Genomic DNA, 22441 nt, shown 5'->3' with positions numbered 1-22441 from the left:
TCTCTTTAAAAATACTCAATTGTCTAACAGCAAAATAAAGTCTTTTAACTGCAAGTTGTAAACAAGTTATAATAAGTGATATAATTATTACTTATTCATCTATTATCATAACATAACATGCTTTTCTTAAGCATAATTATGTTACTCTAAGGATACAACATTCTAAAATAATGCAACTAATAGTAAGGATGCCTAAATCAACTAAACTGATTTTTCTTCAAAGACTATATGTAAATAAACATTTTAAATTTGGAATCCAACTTCCCATTGACTTATATAATTAATAAATAGGAGAAGTAATCTTACAGAAAAAGAATTTACAAAAATAAAAAAAGCCTCAAATGAAACATTCTGATAAAGAAGGGATCACTACAAATTCTAGAACTTGTTTAAACATCGCCTGGCATTTCTGTTATTCATATTTTTTGTATGTTAGTTTTTACTTTGTTATTGCCTCTAACAGCAAGCTTCAAAGCTTGCATAATATGGCGAGGCTTCTGCCTCTCTTTCTGGCTGTCCTACTTAACAGGCTCCAACTAAAAGTAGGCCAGGGCAGGTGTTAGCAATGACATGGCCCCACCACAGACTCAAGCCATCTGCTCCTGGTCAGGGCACAGGGGTACCAGAGAGCTATGCCAGTCAGAGCTTAGGTAATGCACGATCAATTTTTTTTTCAATTTTATGTAGTTGGTAATGAGTACATGTGTGCATAATAAATGTTGAAAGATACCAGGAGTACAGTAGCTTATAGCAAAAGAAAGTCATAAAGTAATAACATTAAAATATTCAGAACTAATATTTATTTTCCCATGAAGTTCTATTGCTTCTTCTCAAGGCTTATCCTTATGTGGTGTAACTTAAAGGGCAGTTTCCCCATAAACATATCTCAAAGTTCGCCAGAGAGCTACCCTTTCCTACCTGCCATCATAGTGATTCTTTTGGGTTAGGTAAGAAAGATGGTGCTGTGGATATAGGAAGAAAATGGGTCTATCCGATAATGAAGTGGTATGAATTTATCAGATCAGCCAATTCATACTGTAGAAGAATTGACTGCTGCAATGGGGGCAATACTAGATGCTGAAGACAAATGTCCATTTTACAGTTTTATAGCTTTAGGTTATTCAAGGTGAAAGGAACAAAGATGTCCATAGCAACATTTAAAGTGCTGGCATCAAATGTACTATTTTATGCATAAAGGAGTTTGTAGTAGGTTAATGTTTGATATGACTGATAGTTTCATCACACTCAAAAGCAAGGGTATTATTAAAAAATGATCTCCCCATGCACTCTGCTACAGAAACTCATTAAAAGTTGCAAAAAAACATAATTACTGACTGAACAATCTCCATATTCTCAACTGTCTCTGAAGGTAGGAGCTATGGATTTAATCTACACCCCACTATCCAAAGGGGGATTCTTGATCAGTTATAATTATTAAAACAAAGTTTTATAAGCATACACAAGTTTTTCTAATTATTTCTATAATTTCTGCATAGAAATGATTTGTATAATTTTACTAAACCATAATTTGACTGTAATCTGCTTTTTAAATACTATTTTTTCTAGAAAATATTGTCTATTATTTAAAAATAAAGCTAAAGAAATTTCACAAAAAATTCATTTTATATTGGGAAGAGTTATAATGTTTACATATTAATGTTTCAGAACTATATTCAGTTTGTTTTTTTAATAAGTTTTAAAAAAACCTTTTTTATGAATTTACTAATTTATAAGATATATTTATATTCTAAATAATTGCAAACAAAAACCTCCTGTAAGGCAAGTCCCAGAACTAATCCATGATTCATAATCTAAACTTTAATTGGCACAACTTTTGAAATTCTGGGACCATATGGAAAATAATGAGTCCTAATAGGTCCAAGGTGATAGGATGGCAGGGGAGTAAGGAAGTCAGAAAATCATCAATTCAGAATGTGTAGCAACTGCAACACCATTTCCCCAGAGATCCAGAACAATGTGTTCTCAGTGTTTTACTGGTTTTGCTATCATAAAACTAACCCGCATATTATTTCTCATTCTGTGTGAGACAATGATTAAAATAAAAAGACAAAAACAAACCAAAAACTGGTTTCTATAATTAAAAATGAAATTGGCTGACTGCTAATAAAAAAGGCAGCAATTTAGAGTTACCATAACAACCTGAGGCAACTGTTGACTGACATTGCAATCTGCTGCATTTTTATAAATAGCAGTTGATTTTCCCTCTTTTATTTCAACTAGTTTTAGTGCTTATTGGAGGTAATGGAACAACTGTGCTTTATCACAATTTCACTCATCAAGCAGTGTACCTCTTCGCTGCTGTCTTCACCATAAAAATCATCTTCCAATTGGGTCACACTGGTATCCTCTGTTAGATCCAGAATAAATGGGCACCCCTCTGGGGACATGTTCTGAGTCTTTCCATGAGGTGCTGATCGTGGTCTTGATGAAAAGGTAAAAACATCCTTTGGAACAATCCAGGTCTCCTCTGCCTGCTGGTCCTGCTCACTCTCCTTGCTAGTTTCCAGCCACAGGTGTGAGGTGTGGCAGGAGTCATCACCCAGAAGAGACTGTCTGCTGGACGCCAAATGGGGAATGTGATCATCATTGTTGGGAAATACCCATTCATCTGACGTTTGGAAGAGATGACAAAAATTAGAGTAGTGTTCCATGAATGTTATTTTAGGCAAGTAGGTTAAAATTTCCTGTTATTGAAACAGATTTATTAAATAACACAAAAGCCAAGGATGGCAATTTATTCACCATCTTGTAATCAGCCAAACATTTAACCCATAGATCAGTGCCTACAGCTCTGGGCAACTCACATACACTTCCTCACCATCTGAGTTGAAAGACTGGCCAAGACATTTATAAGTTTGAAATAATTATCACCTGTCTTGAAGCAAGTTCTTTATAGCACAGCTTCATTAATTTGACATTCCAGAAGGGGGAAATCTTCCAGAATTAAAGGGGCTGACTTACTAATATCTTCTTTTAACTGCAGGACAGGGTGCTTAACAAGCCTCTTTAAACAAGTGTGTGGGCATTGTCTGGATTATAAATCATGGAGGAGAGGAAACCATGAAAAAGATAACAGCCTTTTCTCTCCAATCTACTAAATGAAACAGGAAACTTCATAGACTAAGCTGATTAGACTTTTCAAGTGATAGTAAATCCACAGAAATATTTGCTAATGTGACTGGTGGATTCTGCTGGTGAAAAAGACCTTTATATTTAATTTTAGGAGAGAATGTTTGGATATGAATTTTTTTTTTTTGCACAGCATTATTTGTTTTCTTTAAAAATACTATATACTACCACTGAGATACATTTTTTTGACCAAAGCTTTAAAAAATTGCAATCTTTTCTCAACACTGAGGTAGATTTTATAACTATGATCCAGGCAAGCTAGAAATGACAAATCTATATAATGACATAATAAAAAGCATGCCTTTGTTTAGAATGACAGCAGAAGAGTAGAGCATTTTCTCTAACTTAGTTTATTTTTCATGAAACTTTTTTGCTGCATTATGTCAGTGGTGACAATCTTACTAAAATCTGTGGTCTGGAGAACCACAATGTGGGCACGGTTATTTTACCCCTGATTCTTGAATCCTATTATATTTACCATCACAATAAAAATATTGTAGAGATAGCTAAGATTTGCTAACTTGAAAGTTTAAAGCTTTTACTACAAAAGCACAAGCAACAAACAAAAACACCTTTAAAAAATAACATTGATGACACAAATAAAATTGTATTTATCACAACTGTATTCATCGGTTTCTTAATCTAAGACTATCATTATATAACAGAACTTGCCTATAAAAAGGGTGAGAAATGTACATTTCTTAGAGGAACTCTATTAGGGACAAGGCTTTCACATTTTCAGGGACAGAGTCTAGGGAAATGGCCAAAAGGCAGGCTGTATTACTTCACCTGAGCACCTCCATGGGGATTTGAAGGGTGCGAGTCAGTGTAGCTGTGGGCAGGTGGAATGAATAGATTCACTGGGATGTGCTCTTTTGGACAGAAAACCCCTTTGCATGGTGCTAAGCACATAGCAGGTGCTTTGTAAACAAAACTGGTGCTTTAATAAAGGTTGAGAAAAATTAAAAAAACAAACAACACCCAATGTGTTGCATTATGTTCATGGATATTTAAAAAATAGGGGAGGAAAAGATACCTGAATCTTCATTATGCAATTAAACAACTTGTATGACCTATTGCCAAACATATTACTAACTGTCAAAAAGTCAAGGTAAAAGGCGTGCTTACATCAAACAAACTCTAATTATCTCACTACCACACGCTTTTTTGGAATTTATAGTTTTACCTCAAATATTTCCATATCAATGTAATGAATAATTTGGTGTGTTTTCTTAGAAAAGTATGTAAATTACTGTGTAATCACAATATTGCAGCAAACAAGATAAATGCAAGAATGATCACCTAAACATCTAATTAGTTTTTCTACACAGTCAGATTTATGCCGAAGACACTAATTACGCCTAACATTTTAATGAAGGTTTCAACACTGTATAAATAAGACTGACAAACTACAAACAATTATAATTTATTTTCCTTTTTCCCTTGCTCAACAAGAATTTGCAAAAAAAAAAGGAACCCACGAAACAATTTGCCTTTGTAAAAGTACTCCACACCTGCTAGGCAAGATATGTGGATGGGCTCAATGCTCTACAACCAGCCATCTCCATCATAGAGAGGACTGAAGAAATGCAACAATTACCTTTGGGCAGGGGGACAATGTCATGTGAAAACTTCAAAGTTTTAAACTTTCATTCTGAACAGGACAACCAAGTGCATTAAAACTTGAAAATAAAAATACTCTTTCATCCACTAAAATCTGACATAAAATTGGGGTTAAAACGATAGCTTTTAGCAAACGACTGGGTTTGAAATATTTAACACATTCATATCTTATTAATCATTGACAATTATGGCATAAAAAGATGCAAACCTGATGCATCAGAAGACTGGGGAGCTGGAGTACTGGGGCTCAATGTCCCTGCTCCTTGCTGGGACTCAGTGATGAGGGCAGCTGCTTTATCTCCATTCCTGCTATTTCCTGAAGAACTGCCTTTATTAGAATAAATATTTTCCATCATATTACTTTTGTGATATTTATAACAATTATTTTTTGAAGAATGGTATTAATTTGGCGTACTTTACTATATGATTATTGTAAAGAAAGCTAGAGGTGACACTGCAGATTATATGAATTAATTTTCAGTAGAATGTATTAAGATGAACTCAGCGGCATTTTTGTGGAGGTGCATAATATAATCCCTGAATATTTGCATGGGGACATTTTAGATTTAAGTTTTACAATATGTGATAAAAAAATTCTAAAACCTATGTAATTTTTAAAGGGTCTTATATTCTTTTCCCATTGGTTCTACATAAAATGGAATGTTTTCTTTAAATTACAATTGTTACTGAACTCCCTCCACTCTTAAACCAAGATCTTTCCTTTAGGACCTTAAGAAAATGGGCAAGGCATTAATTACTAAAGAACTAATGTTTCTATCTATTATTTTGTAAAAATAACATGAAACCTAGCAGGCTGAATTATGGCCTACCCAAGAACCCTACATTTTTGAGAAATTATGCTAACAGATGTGTACATGATACATTCTGGGCTTGATTTAGGACAGTGATGACGAACCTATGACACGTGTGTCAGAGGTGACACGCAAACTCATTTTTTTTGGTTGATTTTTCTTTGTTAAATGGCATTTAAATATATAAAATAAAAATCAAAAATATAAATCTTTGTTTTATTATGGTTGCAAATATCAAAAAATTTCTATATGTGACACGGCACCAGAGTTAAGTTAGGGTTTTTCAAAATGCTGACACGCCGAGCTCAAAAGGTTCGCCATCACTGATTTAGGATAAACTAATGCAGGTTTATACAAATCTACACATACCTGTCTCAAATCCATTATTTTAAAAAATAACTACAATAGCCACCTATATTGTCTAATGCTTTACTGGTTGCAAAGAGTTGAAATTTTAACCTACATTGTAGTAACAGATGGCAAGGAGTTCAAAGGGAGAGGCAGCAAATAAAAAAAAACAACAATGTGAAAAGGGCTCAATGTAAAAAGAAGAGCCATAAATGAAACATGAAAAATTATGGGTTAAGCCCAAGTTCAGTAAAGTCTATAGGCAGGAACTTCCTCTATCATATGTGGGCTTTAAAAAAAAATAAACTTATTCAGCCTTTGAGAGTAGACGCAGAAAGTCCTTTATTTCTGCAGTACTGTCTATTTAATCCAGCAAATCTCTCTTAGGACTCTAGAGCAATTCTTTTACAGAAAATTTGATTTCCACAATCCCTATAGAACAGACATTTAGATTTTAAATGAATTGGTTCATAATTCTTTGAAACTTACAACCTGCAGAGAGAGAGAATGCATTGCTCTGAATAATATACAGATATAAGATAGCATTGAATTAGTGCCATACCGCTGGGCGTCTCTGTCCTTTCTCTGTTGGTGCTTTTTAACCGTAATCTTCTCCTGTTATGATTCTTATCTGCTGATGGTTCTTGAGGGGGATGCGGATGCATAATATGCAGATTGGCTGGTACATTTTCATATCAAAGAACAAAAAGCCAGAACAGAAAGTACTTTATGGTTTGAAATAACTCAGTAAATATAATTATAGCTATAATGAGAATGTTCATGTATCATTTTGACATTATGTAAAGCTGTATAAAAACTTATTCCTTCACAGAAAATAGGTGTTTATTCTTATTCTAACACAGTGGTTCTCAACCTTCCTAATGCTGCGACCCTTTAATACAGTTCCTCATGTTGTGGTGACCCCCAATTTCATTGTTACAAATTGAACATAATTAAAGCATAGTGATTAATCACAAAAACAATATGTAATTATATATGTGTTTTCCGATGGTCTTAGGCAACTCCTGTGAAAGGGTCGTTCGACCCCCAAAGGGGTCGCGACCCAAGGTTGAGAACCGCTGTTCTAACATTAGGATTGTATCAGGTTTTCAAAATTACCAATACATTTTATTCATGTGACATAACCTTTTAGAAAGCTACAAGTAATCTGATTAATATTAATCATGAAATATGCTATATTAAAAATATAAAACATGAGATTGAGAGCCAATACCGAAAAATTATTGCTTCCTTTAGAAAATATAGTTGCCTGGTTGTGGGCTTGATCCCCAGTAGGGGGAGTGCAGGAGGCAGCTGATCGATGTTCTGCTCTCACATGGATGTTTCTTTTTCTCTCTCTCTCCCCTTTTCTCTCTCTCTAGAACTCAATAAAAATATTAAAAAATAAAAAAATAAAAGAGGAAGCATAGTTAAGTACGATGCAATGAGATTTTAGAGGGTAGTTTCCAGAAGAATGCTAGAAGACTGATATCAAATCTAAAGAATTTTTTAAGTATAATTTAATTCTGTAATAATATATTCATAGCAAGCAGCATTTAATATTTACTGAATGCTTAATTTCTTGGCACAATATGACTGAGTTTTTCTCATTAAAACCTCACAATAACCCTTTGAAGCAGCTGTTATTGACCACTACTACTATGGCCAGTAGTAATTATCCCCATTTTACAGATGAGGAAACTGAACCTTACAGAGTTTAAGAAACTTGACCAAGGTCTCACAGATAGTGGTAGGTCTCACAGACAGGTGGGGCTGGGACCAAATATCTATGTTATTCATTTCCCTGCTCAGTTTAATACTCCAAGGGAGATATAATTTTAATAGTGCTCATTAATTTCTAAATCCAATAAAATGAACCCAAATGTCTCTGTTTCAACTCTCACAAAGTCAGACCAGTAAGAGTAGAAACACTGACAGTAAGTGGGTCCTGGTTTCAATTCTTTCCAATGATTACAGACTGCAAATCGCTGTACGTCTCTGTTAAGTTAGAACTCTCAATCTATAAAATGAGATGAAGTCTTTTCTTCACCACAGGGTTGTTTTAGTATAAATGAGAGAAGATAAAGAACACTTTAAAAGTGGAAAATATTAATTAAAAGATAATATTAAGTTAAAAAAACTTAAAATGCACATGAAATTACTAAAATGTAGTGATAAAAGGATGTTATATTATTTCCTTAGCAGTCATCATAAAGTAAAAACACAGGGTACTACAGGAATTTGAAATAATGGAATAAATAGAATAGTGATGGAGAACCTATGACATGCGTGCCAGAGGTGACACGTGAACTCATTTTTTTGGTTGATTTTTCTTTCTTAAATGGCATTTAAATATATAAAATAAATATCAAAAATATAAATCTTTGTTTAACTATGGTTGCAAATATCAAAAAATTTCTATATGTGACACGGCACCAGAGTTAAGTTAGGGTTTTTCAAAATGCTGACACGCCGAGCTCAAAAGGTTCACCATCACTGAAATAGAATGAGAGTTTTCAGAGGATTATAATATATATGTATATATGTATGTGAATTCTAAACATATTTCAATATCTATGCGGTAATTATCTGGACTTAAGATCTAGTCATAAATATAATTTCAATTTTAACAAGGACATTTCTCACTATTTTCAGTAGCTACCAATCTTTATGCATGATTCGTTCTTACCATGAACAGGTACAGTCAGCTTTATTTGGCGAATATTTTCTTTATCTCCTTGCTCCTCAGACTCAGAAATCAGCAAAGCTGACATTTCTGCACTGTTAACACACCTCTCCACTGTGGACAGCTGGCATGATCGGTTATTTTTGGACCCAATGGATCTTATTGTCTATAAGGAAAAGGAATTCACTTGCACATTTTAAAATATAGGAACTGCATTTATTTTTAGAACCTACATAGAAGAAATAATATTTAGAGAAATAAAGAGAGGAAAAAACTAGAGGAAACGAGAAGGTTAAAAGTTGTTGGAGAGGGAAGTTATGAAAGAAAATTAGAAAGAAGGAGAGAAATAATGAGATAAAAAGACAAGTTTCCTAGACATGTAAATTAAAATGTGCTTATTTGCTACACTCCATTTTTTTTAAAAAATATATATTTTATTAATTTTTTACAGAGAGGAAGGGAAAGGGATAGAGAGTTAGAAACATCTATGAGAGAGAAACATCCATCAGCTGCCTCCTGCACACCCCCAACTGGGGATGTGCCCGCTACCAAGGTACATGCCCTTGACTGGAATTGAACCTGGGACCCTTGAGTCCGCAGGCCGACGCTCTATCCACTGAGCCAAACCGATAGGGCACTACACTCCATCTTTAGGAGGTAGGAGTTGAGGTGGAAATCACTGTGATTGTCAGAAATTCAGAGGAAATTAAAAATAAAAATATAACATTTGAGAATCTGTTCAGTATAAGGTTTCTGGTGAGGATCCAACTCCCTCCTGAAGGAGACCACAAACTGTGCTCACATATATTTTTACCTTTAAGTTTTGTGAACATATTTAATGAAAAGAATACTCAAAATTGTTAAATGTGTTGACATGACAAAAAGGAAACAGTTTTAAGGTCTTTTAAAGTCCAGAGTTTCTGTTCAAAATTTACTCAAGCCTTCTGCTTTTGGCATGTAGTCTCTCAAACCCCCTCATTCTACCCCATCTAACCCGTCACTGGAAACAACCCTCCCCTCCCTTGCCACTCGCTGGAGATAAGCTCCTCACACCTTGCTCCTACCTCACTGGATATCCTCATGTTATTTCTTCTGCCAGAGAGTGGAGGTGGTCCAAGAACTTTGGATCCAAAGGCGATATGACAAACATCTTGATTTTTACTGTTCCGCACACTACCTGTTCCTCTCTTAAGGAACTGATCTGTTTTGTTAAAGGAAGGTAATAACAGTAAATTAATAAGTGCAATGGCACTTATTAAAAAATGCAGATATAGGGGCCCAATATCAAGATTAGATCTGTAGAATTAGAATCTTGGGCACAGGGGTGTGGAGGGTGGGCAGAAATCTATAATTTTAACAAGCTCACTATCATTTGAGAACTACTACCACAAATATTTTTCCTCAAAGAAAAAGAGAAAGAAAAGTGGAAAACTACTAAAAAATACATCTTATTTTTCTCTTTAAGGGAATAATTTAAATAAAACTATCCAGCTCAACTGAACAAATATTTGCTTGAGTACTCTCTCAGGCATTTCCTAGAAGTTGTCAGTGACACAAAATAGATAAGACATATTGCTTGCCCTCAGGGAGTCTGAAGGGAGGTGGTAGTACAAGTAAACATAACTATAACATAAAGCGGACCAGTGGGAATGAAGCATAAGTGACCTATTGAATGGCCCTTGAATGACTGAAAAGTTCAAAAATAAGAGATGTAGGGTGCCCTAGGCCAGAGAAAGTACCTGAATAAAGGCATGGAAGAGCAAAAGGGCAGGATATGCTTGGGGAATAATGAATTTACCAGTTTAGCTGAAAGGATGGACTAGGGTCACATTGCAAAGAGCCTTATGCTAAGAGCTTATTCTCAAGTTGGTAGGCAACAGGGAATCACTGAAGGTTTGGGGAGAAAGAGACAACTGGTATCACCTCCAGAATGAGGCAGGTATGCTCACCAAACCCTGTTGCCTTTTCCTTCCGGGCGCACAGATAAATTACATTTCTGAGCCTTCCCGGTAGTCCCATGAACCATGTGACTGAGTTATGATTAACAGAACGTGAGAAGGGTAAACCACTTCCTAAAACCTCCTGCATAATCCTCTGTGCTCTCTCTTCCCTCATCACTTGACAAGATGCACAAGATTCAGTGGAAGGCTTTTCCCAGAGAAGCCATAGATGAAAGGAGCCTGGGTCTCTGAATGACCCTATGGAAGGCTGACTAAGGAACGCTTGATTAGACCAGACCAGGGGTGGGCAAACTTTTTGACTCGAGGGCCACAATGGGTTCTTAAACTGGACCGGAGGGCTGGAACAAAAGCATGGATGGAGTGTTTGTGTGAACTAATATAAATTCAAAGTACACATCATTACATAAAAGGGTACGGTCTTTTTTTTTTTTTTTTTTTAGTTTTATTCATTTCAAACGGGCCAGATCTGGCCCGCGGGCCATAGTTTGCCCACGGCTGGACCAGACTGTGGGGTTCCTTGTGACTGTAGTTAGCCTCCGCTCACCAATAAAGCAGGTGAGGGTGATGGGCCTTGCCTCAAAATACTGCCCATAACCTAAAAAACCTTCTGCTGTGCCCACTTGCAAGAGAGCACCAACTTGAAAATGAGTTGGCCCTGAATGAGTCCACATTCATTCTACAGTCCTGGACATTTAAGAGCTACTGACCAAGAAAAAGAACCTAATGAAATAAAAAGGGTTTCTTCACATATCCATAAAAATAGAACATCACAACTGCACAAACAATATTTCCAAACAAGCAGCCATGATTAAATTTCCCTCATCAGTCCATTCAGTTGTCTGTAATTGTTCTTCTGGATCCTGGGTCAGTGAACTGCTTTCAAGAAGCCATCTGCTTTCAGACTAGAGACCTAGAAACCCTGACTTAGTCCACTGGTGTGGTGTGAAATTTGTCTAAGCACTAGACAAATTTGTCTAAGCACTAGAAAAAAGTCCCCCAGTACAGGTACTTCCATAAGTACAGAGTAAGTACATTCAAGCTTGGAAGTCTGGACCCAAGAGGCTTTGCTGAAGTATCTATCAGTAGTTCAAAATATTACCATTGTAATTAGCTAGGTATTAATAACAGGAAAGGAGCTAAGGGAGGGCCAGACATTATAAGCATGGCCATCTGGGCAGCTTCACTAGCAAGCTGCAACTTTACTCTCCCCAGGGAACCACTGATCCATTCCCTCTGCAGACCAATCACTGAGGGAAGGGACTCGACAAAGGGGAGATGGGCACACGCGCAATAAAGTCTGGGTGACATAGGAAATGTACCTGTCAGTCTAAACTAGGACAAAAATCATTGGCCAGAGGGGGTGGGGCCATTACAAGACACTGAAAATTTGGAAATACATACATAATTCCCAGATAAAGCAAGTTCATATGGCTGGGACTCTTGGCTCTTGTTTCTCTCTTGTATTTGCTTGTGTTCCTAGAAGTTGAACGGCCCATGGCCAAGTGGACCCCATGTCCAATGGAATGAAGAACTGCAGCGGGGACCACAAGCTAAGCTAGCCTGATGCTGGATTAGACTGTGGAATGAAACTCTGAGCAATGGCTTTAATCCCAGCTCTACTGAAGGCAAAATGGACTTCTTCCTTGGTGGGACAGAGGAAAATGGGACCTTAGAAATTCAGGAGTTTAATTCCACAGAAATAACATTTTCTACAATATCTCCTCCTCCTGTATAAGTCTCAGAAAATTCCTTTTCTCCTGACATCTCAGGAAGCCTACTCCCACCAGCAACCGGTGGGGGCAGGGATAGCTCCCCAAGGATAACAAACACCTGATCCTTTTTGAAAGTGTCCCTGAACACACAGATCTTGGCCTGTAGCTTACAGCACAGCCTTCTTGCTAGCATCAGAATAAAACAGAAACTGTCTGTAGATGATTGCCTTAGATCAGGCTGCTGTTAACAATACCATAGAATGAATGGCAAGAGAACATAAAAGAAAGAGCTACTGGCTTTCTGTCTGAGCTATTCCCCTGAAACATTCCTACAGATAGCTAGTTGGTCTCATTAGCCTCTGCCGTAGAGCTGCAATTTTACGTGTGAGGGAATTAAAAATCACTTTTCCATGCAATAGCATGAAAAAAGATATAGAAGTTGTGAAAACATGCCATACTTAGGAAGCTCCAAATATTTAGATCTGAGTGGGAGCAATATGTGTGTGTTTAGGGTATTTCGGCTCTGTTTTTGTGTTTGTAATAAATAGAGGAAGCTGAAGAGATGGGCAAGGGCTAGATTGTTGAATCCATCTGAGAGACTTTTGCTGGACAGAAGATCTGAGGTGGATGGCTAGGTGAGAAGATAAATGATTCCAGTTTTCTTCAAATTCCTGAAGCCCTAGTAGATAGAAGACATATTCTATTTGTCCAAATGGCAGAATCAGAAGAAATGAGTACAATTTAGGCAGTGATTTTTCTGTCACTTGGAAGGTATTCAAGCAGACACCTGGAAAGCTCTTCTGGATATTGTAAGGCAGATTCAGATATCAGGTAAACTCCCTAGTTTCTATCTCTAGTCTGTGCTCTCTTTTGAGTTTCACTCCCGTATCCAGTGCCTTCTTGACCAGAGCCTCTTGGATGCCTCAGAAACACCTCAAACTGAAAACTTGGCCTAATGAGTGGTACCCAAATCCATCCAGGTTGAAAAGTCAGAATCTAGGTGTCATTCTTGGCACCTCCCTCTATCCTCTTCATATCCAATTCATGTCTAATTGTCTCCACCTTCTCCACCAGCAATGCAATCCAAGCGACCATCATCCCTCTCCCGGGTGATTTCAAAGCCTCTCAAGTGATCTACTGTATCTACTCTGGCTCCGTCCCATGCCTTCTCCAAAATATAGCCAGAGTGGTCTTACTCAAACATAAATCTGACTGGGTCATTCACCTTCCTCACTTAAACTTTTCAATGGCTTCCCTGCTACTCATAGAATTAAGAAAAAAGCCCTTAAAATCACCTGCAAAAATCTGCATGTTCCGTCCTCATATCTTACATCCCTCATTTTCTGCTCTCTCAGCAGAATGACCTCCTCAGTTCTTCCTGCCTAGCAGAGCACTTGCACATGTTGGTCTCCGTGGCTAGAAAGAGTACTTTTCCTCTTCTGCTCATGTATCACTTCCTTAGAATAGTCTTCTCTGACATCTCTGACTAGGGTAATGTCCCCCAGTACAGGTACTTCCATAAACTTTCCTTTGTATAACTTGTCAGAATTGCACTTTTACATGCATTTATGGGTTTCTCTGACAATGTGTGCTTCCGTAGATATAAAATCAGTGGCCTGTTTTGTCACCCCTACATTTCTAGCACCTAGACCTGTGCCTGACACAAAGTAAGTACATAATAAAACCTTGCTGAGTAAAATGAATGAACCATTAAATGTAATGGGTCAGAATACAAGTTGGATTGAATGACTAAATATTTCTAACTATGATTAGAATTTCATTTTAAGAAAAATCCAATGGAAGGTTTTATGTGTAAATCTAGGAGGAAGACTGAACAGAAGTGGACAACTGCCAGGAAGTGGGGGATGAGAGAAAAGGCTCAACAGTGAGCAAGACATTAGTATTTACATAAATGGTGTGGCTCTCAACAGCAGCAGTGCTATGGTACCAGAGTCAGATGCCTATTCAGGTTATAGGAGAAATTTCGTAGTGTTAACAAGTAGACATATGGCTATGTGTGAATCTGTATTTTTTTTTCTAGTCATTTACAAATATCCATTTCGAGCCAACAATACACTGTTAGTCTCTCAGGATCAATAATGGAAAGAAATGACACACAGATTACAGGTATTCTGTGACCAGTAGAATAAATCCTAACCTATTGATTTTGTTCTCAAATGTGGATTTCCCAGAAAAAAATAGCCACTGAGGGTACTGAAGGTCTGTATGGAATATGGCATAGGCCTAGATGAGAATTTTTGGTACCAGAATAAGAACCCCCCTCTTTTTTTCCCAGTGATAGAAACCATGAAGGTATATCTTTCTGTTCAAACATCTTACAGTGGCAATTTCCTTGATATTTTTTCATATTCTTTATCTATATGCAGGTTCCCCCATTAAGTTAAGTTCCAGTAGAAAGACCATTGATTTGGTACTGTACATACTTTCATCTGCTGAACCAGCATAGCACATGGTAGACAATGGATAAATATCACCAAAATTGAGGATAGTGTCTATGACTAAAAAGAGGATTTTGGGGAAGGAGTATTAAAAAACTCATATTGAAAAAGGTACAACTGTCATGGGATGCAATGTACATAGTTAATACTTTATGACATATTTGAAAGTTGCTAAAAACTTTTTTTGTGACTATATTAACTAGACTTATTGTGGTGATCATTTCATAATATATGCAAATATTATATCATTATGCTGAACACCTGAAACTAATATATAATGTTTATGTGAATTATAATTAATAAAATTTTTTTGAAAAAACCATACTGATACAGTTCCAGTTATAAAAACAACAAAATAAACATATCAACTAGTTCATAGTTATTTAAATTATTAAAATTCCTAAGTACCTTGAATTTCTCAGGAATTTCTTGCTTAGCGATAGTTATCCATTGGATATTAAAGACATATTTAAACCTGATATGATATAATCCTTTAAATCACAGAAAATTACATGATTCTATATTTTTATAAGAGCATCTACTATAGGATTTCTCTAAAGAATAATATAACACTGTGTATTTATATTTACATTTATTTTTTAACTTTTACAAATTTTAATACATTTTCCCCCCACAAAGCAAAGTATACTAATACAGTGAGGCCTTGACTTATGAGTTTAATTCGTTCCATGACAGAGCTCGTAACTCAAATTACTCGTATGTCAAATCAAAAAGTGAACGAGTGAGACACGTGATGTGGCGTTCACTGTGACATTCACTGTGCTAACTAGCAGTGGGGTATCTGAAGCTGGCTCGTAATCCGAATTTTAGCTCACAACTCAAAGCAAAAAATCGGCTGAGACGGCTTGTATCTCGAAAAACTCGTTAGTCGGGAAAGTCAAGGCCCCACTGTACTCCACTATTTAGTTTCTCTTTTGTTGTTGTTCCACTTATTTATGCATTTATTGGTTGACTCTTGTTATGTGCCCTGACAAGAGATCGAACCCACAACCTTGGCATATCATGATGACGCTCTAACAGGATATAAACATGTGTCATACTATGTATTTACTATAATAGGGTCCTAATTAAAACCTACAAGGAAAAGTAATTTAGACCTTTGGTTTCTAAAGTAAAAAGTAGAAGGGACAAAGTTTCTATAATGATAAAAATCTTAAAAGAAAACTAAAAGTAGAAATGTATGCCTTTTGAATTCTAAAAGGAGCTCTTTTAAGAGCTGACATCAATATGCATAACATAAGGTTAAAATGAAGATTAGATTAAAGCCATGCTCTAGGCAGTTCGTTTTCTTGATTTTATAGAAAATGAACTTGGTGTAGGTCAGAGATGTTACCATTAATTATTTTGCTATTTTACTGAGGGGTACATGCCTTTGTAGTTAGATTATAAAACCTGAGGGTCTACTCTCTAATTGTCTTTTAGAAAAATAAACATTCATTTTTGTCTCAAGATACAATGTTGTAATTATTATAGTAATTTCAGTTTGCAGGGATTTCAAAGCTTAACCAGAAAATCCGGCTGAATTTTCAACTCTAATCATTGAGGGGTCATGCTCAAGACTTATATCTATTATCTAATAATCAAATCAGAATTAAGCTTCTACTAGAATCCAGACTTTGAATTATATTAATTTTATTTTACTATATGTACATTGGTATAAAGAATGTGAAAAATACAAAAGTAAGGCTTATCTAGCAGAGCAATATAATTTTAGACAAGCTACCCTTTCTAAACCTCACCTTCTTCAGTTATAAGATTGAGATAATAGCACTTAAGTCATGTATTTTTTGTTATATTACATGAAACATGCATATAACATGCTAACTACCCTTAGTAGGGAGTAAAAGCTTATAAATATGCAATTAATATCTTCCCTCTTGAATAGCATTTAATAATTTGCAAAGTCCATTCACAATCCCTTATTCTCCCAGTGGTGACTGAGGCTCACAGAGATAAAGTAATTAGTGGGTGGTAGAGCTGGGATAACCAGGCAGTGTGGGCTCACAGATGCATTCTTAATTACTGCCCTCCATTATGATGCAATTTCTCACTATTGCTTTAAAAAAAAAAATATTCTATTGATTTTTTACAGAGAGGAAGGGAGAGGGATAGAGACCTAGAAACATCGATGAGAGAGAAACATCAATCAGATGCCTCCTGCACACTCCTCACTGGATATGTGCCCACAACCAAGATACATGTCCTTGACCGGAATCGAACCTGGGACCCCTGAGTCCACAGGCTGATGCTCTATCCACTGAGCCAAACTGGCTAGGGCCTCACTATTACTTTTAAGAATTAGTTTCAGGGAAGCCTTCTTCTGTTACAGGAAACTTCTATTTCTAAGCCAAATGATGGAAGTTATATGTATATGTATGTGTATGTGTATGTGTATGTGTATATGTATATGTATATGTATATGTATATGTATATGTATATGTATATGTATATGTATATGTATATGTATACTAGAGGCCCAATGCACAAAATTCGTGCATATGTAGGGTCCCTAGGCCAGGCCCGCGGCCAGGGCTGATCTGTGGGGCAACTGGCGGGTTGATCAGAGGCCCCCGCTGGCACCTGCCTTGGCTGGCCTGGGGCCTGTGGGCTGGGGGCAGCTCCTGCATTGAGCGTCTGCCCCCTCGTGTTCAGTGCACGTCATAGCGACCAGTTGTTCCACTGATCATTCTGCTGTTTGGTCGATTTGCATATTGGGCTTTTATTATATAGAATGTATATGTATATGTATATGTATATGTATATGTATATGTATATGTATATGTATATGTGTATATATATATCTGGAGAACCTTGACTAGTACACTATGTAAAGGGTTTAGTGTTTGGAACACAGTAAAAACTCAAAAAAAGTTAGCTATAATGATGAAGACGACGATGATGATTTGTTGCCTAATATACTTACCTGCTCAAATTATTTGGCTAGCATTTGATTCAATCATTTGATCACTTAATCAACAAATACTTACTGAGCTCCTGACATGTAAAGCATTGAGCTAGGTGCTAGGGATACAACAATAAAGAGGATTCTGCAGTTTTTAAGAGAGAGCAATAAGCAAACAAGTAAACAAGAAAATATCAGGTAATGTTAAGTGCTGTGATGAAAATAAAAATAGGGTGATGTTATAGAGTGTCTTGGGAGTTATTGGAAGTCATTGATGATTCTATTCCCATGTTCACTATTAGTAAAAATGTATGTCAGCATAATTCATACCAATATAGCATAGATTATCTTATAGTATATTTCATTATTAAACCAATAAACAAATTTAATATTTAATTATATACTTTAAGATTTTATTTTGCCAATAATTCTGGATCCCTTCCCATTACGTATTTTACATGCAAATATTGATATAAGTAAATAAATATATTTTAATTTAATAACAATTCTTTGAATTTTCAAAAGACAGAAATGTGTACAGAAGAAATTAGAAATGTCTCATAATTGTAGCAATACACATCTGCTGACATAACAAATCATGACTATATTTAGAAAATTAAAATTCTCTAATAAAGATATAATATGAGAAATACAAGTCTTATCTTCCCTCCACTACCTCTACTAGTCCCTGTCCTAAAGGTAATTAAGTTTCTGGTGTTTCCTCAAAAATATATGCATATACCAGCATCCATAAGCACTCTCACTGGGGTCATATAGAAACAGCATTCTTTGTCTCCATTTTTGCTGATTGGCATGGCTTAGAGACCTTTCTAGACCATCACATGAAGACTGGTTCATCTATATACCTGCATACATAATATCTTATTGTGTACTTATTTAATCAATTCCCTATTATGCACAAATAGTTTGTCTCTAGGTTTTTGTTATTATAAGCAATGCTGTAATAGACATCTATGGGAAAAATATAAAGGTTGGAATGAGTCAATCCTGCAAAATTAGCACAATCATCAAACTGATTAAATGTATTTTCATATTTAATATTATGTCTTACATATCAAAGTTTTTTGACATTTGGCAGAAATACCACAGAAAAATTAAAATTGACTCTATAAATGATTTGTGCTATTACAGACACTGGATCACTATCCATACTAACTTCCTTTTACATTTAAAAAATTTTTAATGAAGGAATGTGATCAATTATGCCTCATTTTTACTAAAGACAGAGAAAGAAGATATACATTTCAAATGTAAGAGGTGGCTGAGTTTACTCTGAATTAGGATCAAACATTGCAACTAGAAATTGTGGCATCTCTATAACCAATAATCCTAAAACAAGGTTTACCAAAAGTCTGAGTTTAGAAAAGAAGAAATAAAAAGAGTGTCTTGTTTTTTCCTGAAGTCAGAATCTTAATCATTTTTTTTTTTTTAGGTTCTACTTCATGGTAGATTTTGTTACTTGACTCAAATTTTACTTTCATAATGTGGAATCCAAGAAGAAATTTTAATAAGAACCTCACCAATGCCAACAACAGTTAGATGATTATTTCCTGGTTTTGCTAGATGCATTAATTCACCTGTTTGCAGTTGTGCTAGGAGATAGGAATGCTTCTTATTTAAAAGGAGCAAAAATCCAATGAGACTGCTGCTGTGGAAAGAAGGGCGCTTGAGAGGACTGCTTCCAAATTTTTAAGTAAATTACTAGTTTTGATTTGTGCTTAGTGGACTACCACATCTTATCATTAGTAGCTGAATGATCAACTTTAATAACCAGACCTGATTCTCTGGTTCAATTAAACTGTGGTCCCATTAATGAAAATAAGATAATCAGATCTCACAGTCATCTGCAGATTAACACTCATTAGCTAATGTGTAGCAGGAATGGAATTGACAAAGTGAACAAGTGAACAGTACCAATATGTGGTAACACTGGCTTTATGGAAATACAATTATTTTATTAATTTTGATCAAGTTATATGATATTTAATAAAATGTACTCTAAAACAGAAGTTTCAATGTTTCTTTTTAAAAAAATATTTGTATTGATTTCAGAGAGGAAGGGGGAGAGAGAAAGAGAGAAACATCAATAATGAGAATCATTCATACACCATGACCAAGTAGGATTTATCCCAGGGATGCAAGGATGGTACAATATCCGCAAATCAATAAACGTGATACATCACATAAACAAATTGAAAGAAAAAAACCACATGGTCATATCAATTGATGCAGAAAAAGCATTTGACAAAATTCAACACCCATTTTTGATAAAAGCTCTCAGCAAGGTGGGAGTAGAAGGATCATACCTCAACATAATAAAAGCCATATATGACAGGCCCACAGCCAACATCATACTCAATGGACAAAAACTAACACCATTTCCCCTAAGAACAGGAACAAGACAGGGATGCCCCCTCTCACCACTCCTGTTCAACATAGTACTGGAAGTGTTAGCCATTGCAATTCGGCAAGAAGAAGAAATAAAAGGCATCCAAATTGGAAAAGAGGAAGTAAAACTGTCCTTATTTGCAGACGACATGATATTATACATACAAAACCCTAGAGACTCCATCCAAAAGCTACTGGACTTAATACATGAATTTGGCAATGTAGCAGGATACAAAATTAACCCCAAGAAATCCGAGGCATTTCTATACACCAATAGTGAACTTTCAGAAAGAGAGATTATAAAAACAATCCCGTTTACCATCGCACCAAAAAAATTAAGCTACCTAGGAATAAACTTAACTAAAGAGGTAAAAGACCTCTACTCAGAAAACTACAGGACGTTGAAAAAAGATATAGAGGAAGACATAAACAGATGGAAGAACATACCGTGTTCATGGATTGGTAGAATCAACATCATTAAAATGTCCATACTACCCAAAGCAATCTATAAATTCAACGCACTTCCCATTAAAATACCAACGGCATACTTCAGAGATCTAGAACGAACTCTCCAAAAATTCATCTGGAATAAAAAAAGACCTCGAATAGCTGCAGCAATCCTGAAAAAGACCAAAGTAGGTGGGATCTCAATACCAGATATCAAGATGTATTACAAAGCCACTGTTCTCAAAACTGCCTGGTACTGGCACAAGAATAGGCATATAGATCAATGGAATAGAATAGAGAGCCCAGAAATCGGCCCGAACCAATATGCTCAATTAATATTTGACAAAGGAGGCAAGAACATACAATGGAGCCAAGATAGTCTCTTCAATAAATGGTGCTGGGAAAATTGGACAGATATATGCAAGAAAATGAAACTAGACCACCAACTTACACCATACACAAAAATAAACTCAAAATGGATAAAGGACTTAAATGTACGACAGGAAACTATAAAAATTCTAGAAGAATCCAAAGGCAACAAAATCTCAGACATATGCCGAAGCAATTTCTTCACTGATACAGCTCCTAGGGCACTTGAAACTAAAGAGAAAATGAACAAATGGGACTACATCAAAATAAAAAGCTTCTGCACAGCAAAAGAAACCATCAACAAAACAACGAGAAAACCCACTGTGTGGGAAAACATATTTGCCAATGTCATATCCGATAAGGGCCTAATCTCCAAAATTTATAGGGAACTCATACAACTTAACAAAAGGAAGATAAACAATCCAATCAAAAAATGGGCAAAGGACCTAAATAGACACCTTTCAAAAGAGGACATTCAGAAAGCCAAGAGACATATGAAAACATGCTCAAAGTCACTAATCATCCGAGAGATGCAAATCAAAACAACAATGAGGTACCATCTCACACCTGTCAGACTGGCTATCATCAACAAATCAACAAACGACAAGTGCTGGAGAGGATGTGGAGAAAAAGGAACACTTGTGCACTGCTGGTGGGAATGCAGACTGGTGCAGCCACTATGGAAGACAGTATGGAGTTTCCTTAAAAAACTGAAAATGGAACTCCCATTTGACCCTGTGATCCCACTTCTAGGAATATATCCCAAGAAACCAGAAACACCAATCAGAAAGGATATATGCACCCCTATGTTCATAGCAGCACAATTCACCATAGCTAAGATCTGGAAACAGCCTAAGTGCCCATCAGTAGATGAATGGATTAGAAAACTGTGGTACATCTACACGATGGAATACTATGCTGCTCTAAAAAGGAAGGAACTCTTACCATTTGCAACGTCATGGATGGAACTGGAGAGCATTATGCTAAGTGAAATAAGCCAGTCAATGAAGGAAAAATACCACATGATCTCACTCATTCATGGATAATAGAGACCATTATAAACTTTTGAACAATAATAGATACAGAGGCAGAGCTGCCTCGAACAGATTGTCAAACTGCAGCAGGAAGGCCGGGGAGGGTTGCGGGGCAGGAGGTAGGGGGGTAAGAGATCAACTAAAGGACTTGTATGCATGCATAGAAGCATAACCAGTGGACATAAGACATTGGGGGATAGGGGAGGCTAGGGGACTGTCTAGGGCGGGGGGATAAAATGGACACATATGTAATACCCTTTGTAATACTTTAAGCAATAAAAAAAAATAAGTAAATAATGAGAATCATTGATTGGTTGCTTCCTGCACACCCACTACTGAGGGTAGAGCCCTGACCAGGAATTAAACTGTGAACGCCTGGTTCTGAGGTTGATATTCAACCACTGAGCCACAGTGGCCAGGCCAGGTTCAATGTTTCCTTTTTTGCTTGGGTAAACATGCTGGAAAGCATCCATAGGAAACACCTACTTCTTCCTGCAGCAGCTTCATA

General features: G+C 36.2%; 1 protein-coding gene across 9 annotated transcripts in view; it reads right to left on the bottom strand.

Moving 5' to 3' along the window:
- CFAP20DC (CFAP20 domain containing) overlaps nucleotides 1–22441 on the bottom strand; it is a 236786-nt gene that overhangs the window by 90107 nt on the left and 124238 nt on the right. For 7 of the 9 annotated variants that reach the window (XM_036331721.1, XM_036331723.1, XM_036331724.1 and 4 more), the window contains 5 exons: nucleotides 9684–9820; nucleotides 8623–8785; nucleotides 6496–6612; nucleotides 4982–5101; nucleotides 2310–2629 (listed from right to left, as the gene is read on the bottom strand). In XM_036331721.1, coding sequence (XP_036187614.1) covers nucleotides 2310–2629; nucleotides 4982–5101; nucleotides 6496–6612; nucleotides 8623–8785; nucleotides 9684–9820 — 857 coding nt within the window. The remainder of the gene's footprint in view (nucleotides 1–2309; nucleotides 2630–4981; nucleotides 5102–6495; nucleotides 6613–8622; nucleotides 8786–9683; nucleotides 9821–22441) is intronic. The other 2 variants (XM_036331722.1, XM_036331729.1) reach the window with 2 other exon arrangements.

Source organism: Myotis myotis, unplaced genomic scaffold, assembly GCF_014108235.1.
Source record: "Myotis myotis isolate mMyoMyo1 unplaced genomic scaffold, mMyoMyo1.p scaffold_m19_p_13, whole genome shotgun sequence".
In the NCBI taxonomy this organism is placed as follows: domain Eukaryota; kingdom Metazoa; phylum Chordata; class Mammalia; order Chiroptera; family Vespertilionidae; genus Myotis; species Myotis myotis.
Note: the sequence above shows the minus strand (reverse complement) of the source record. Positions and strands in the feature narration are given on the sequence as shown.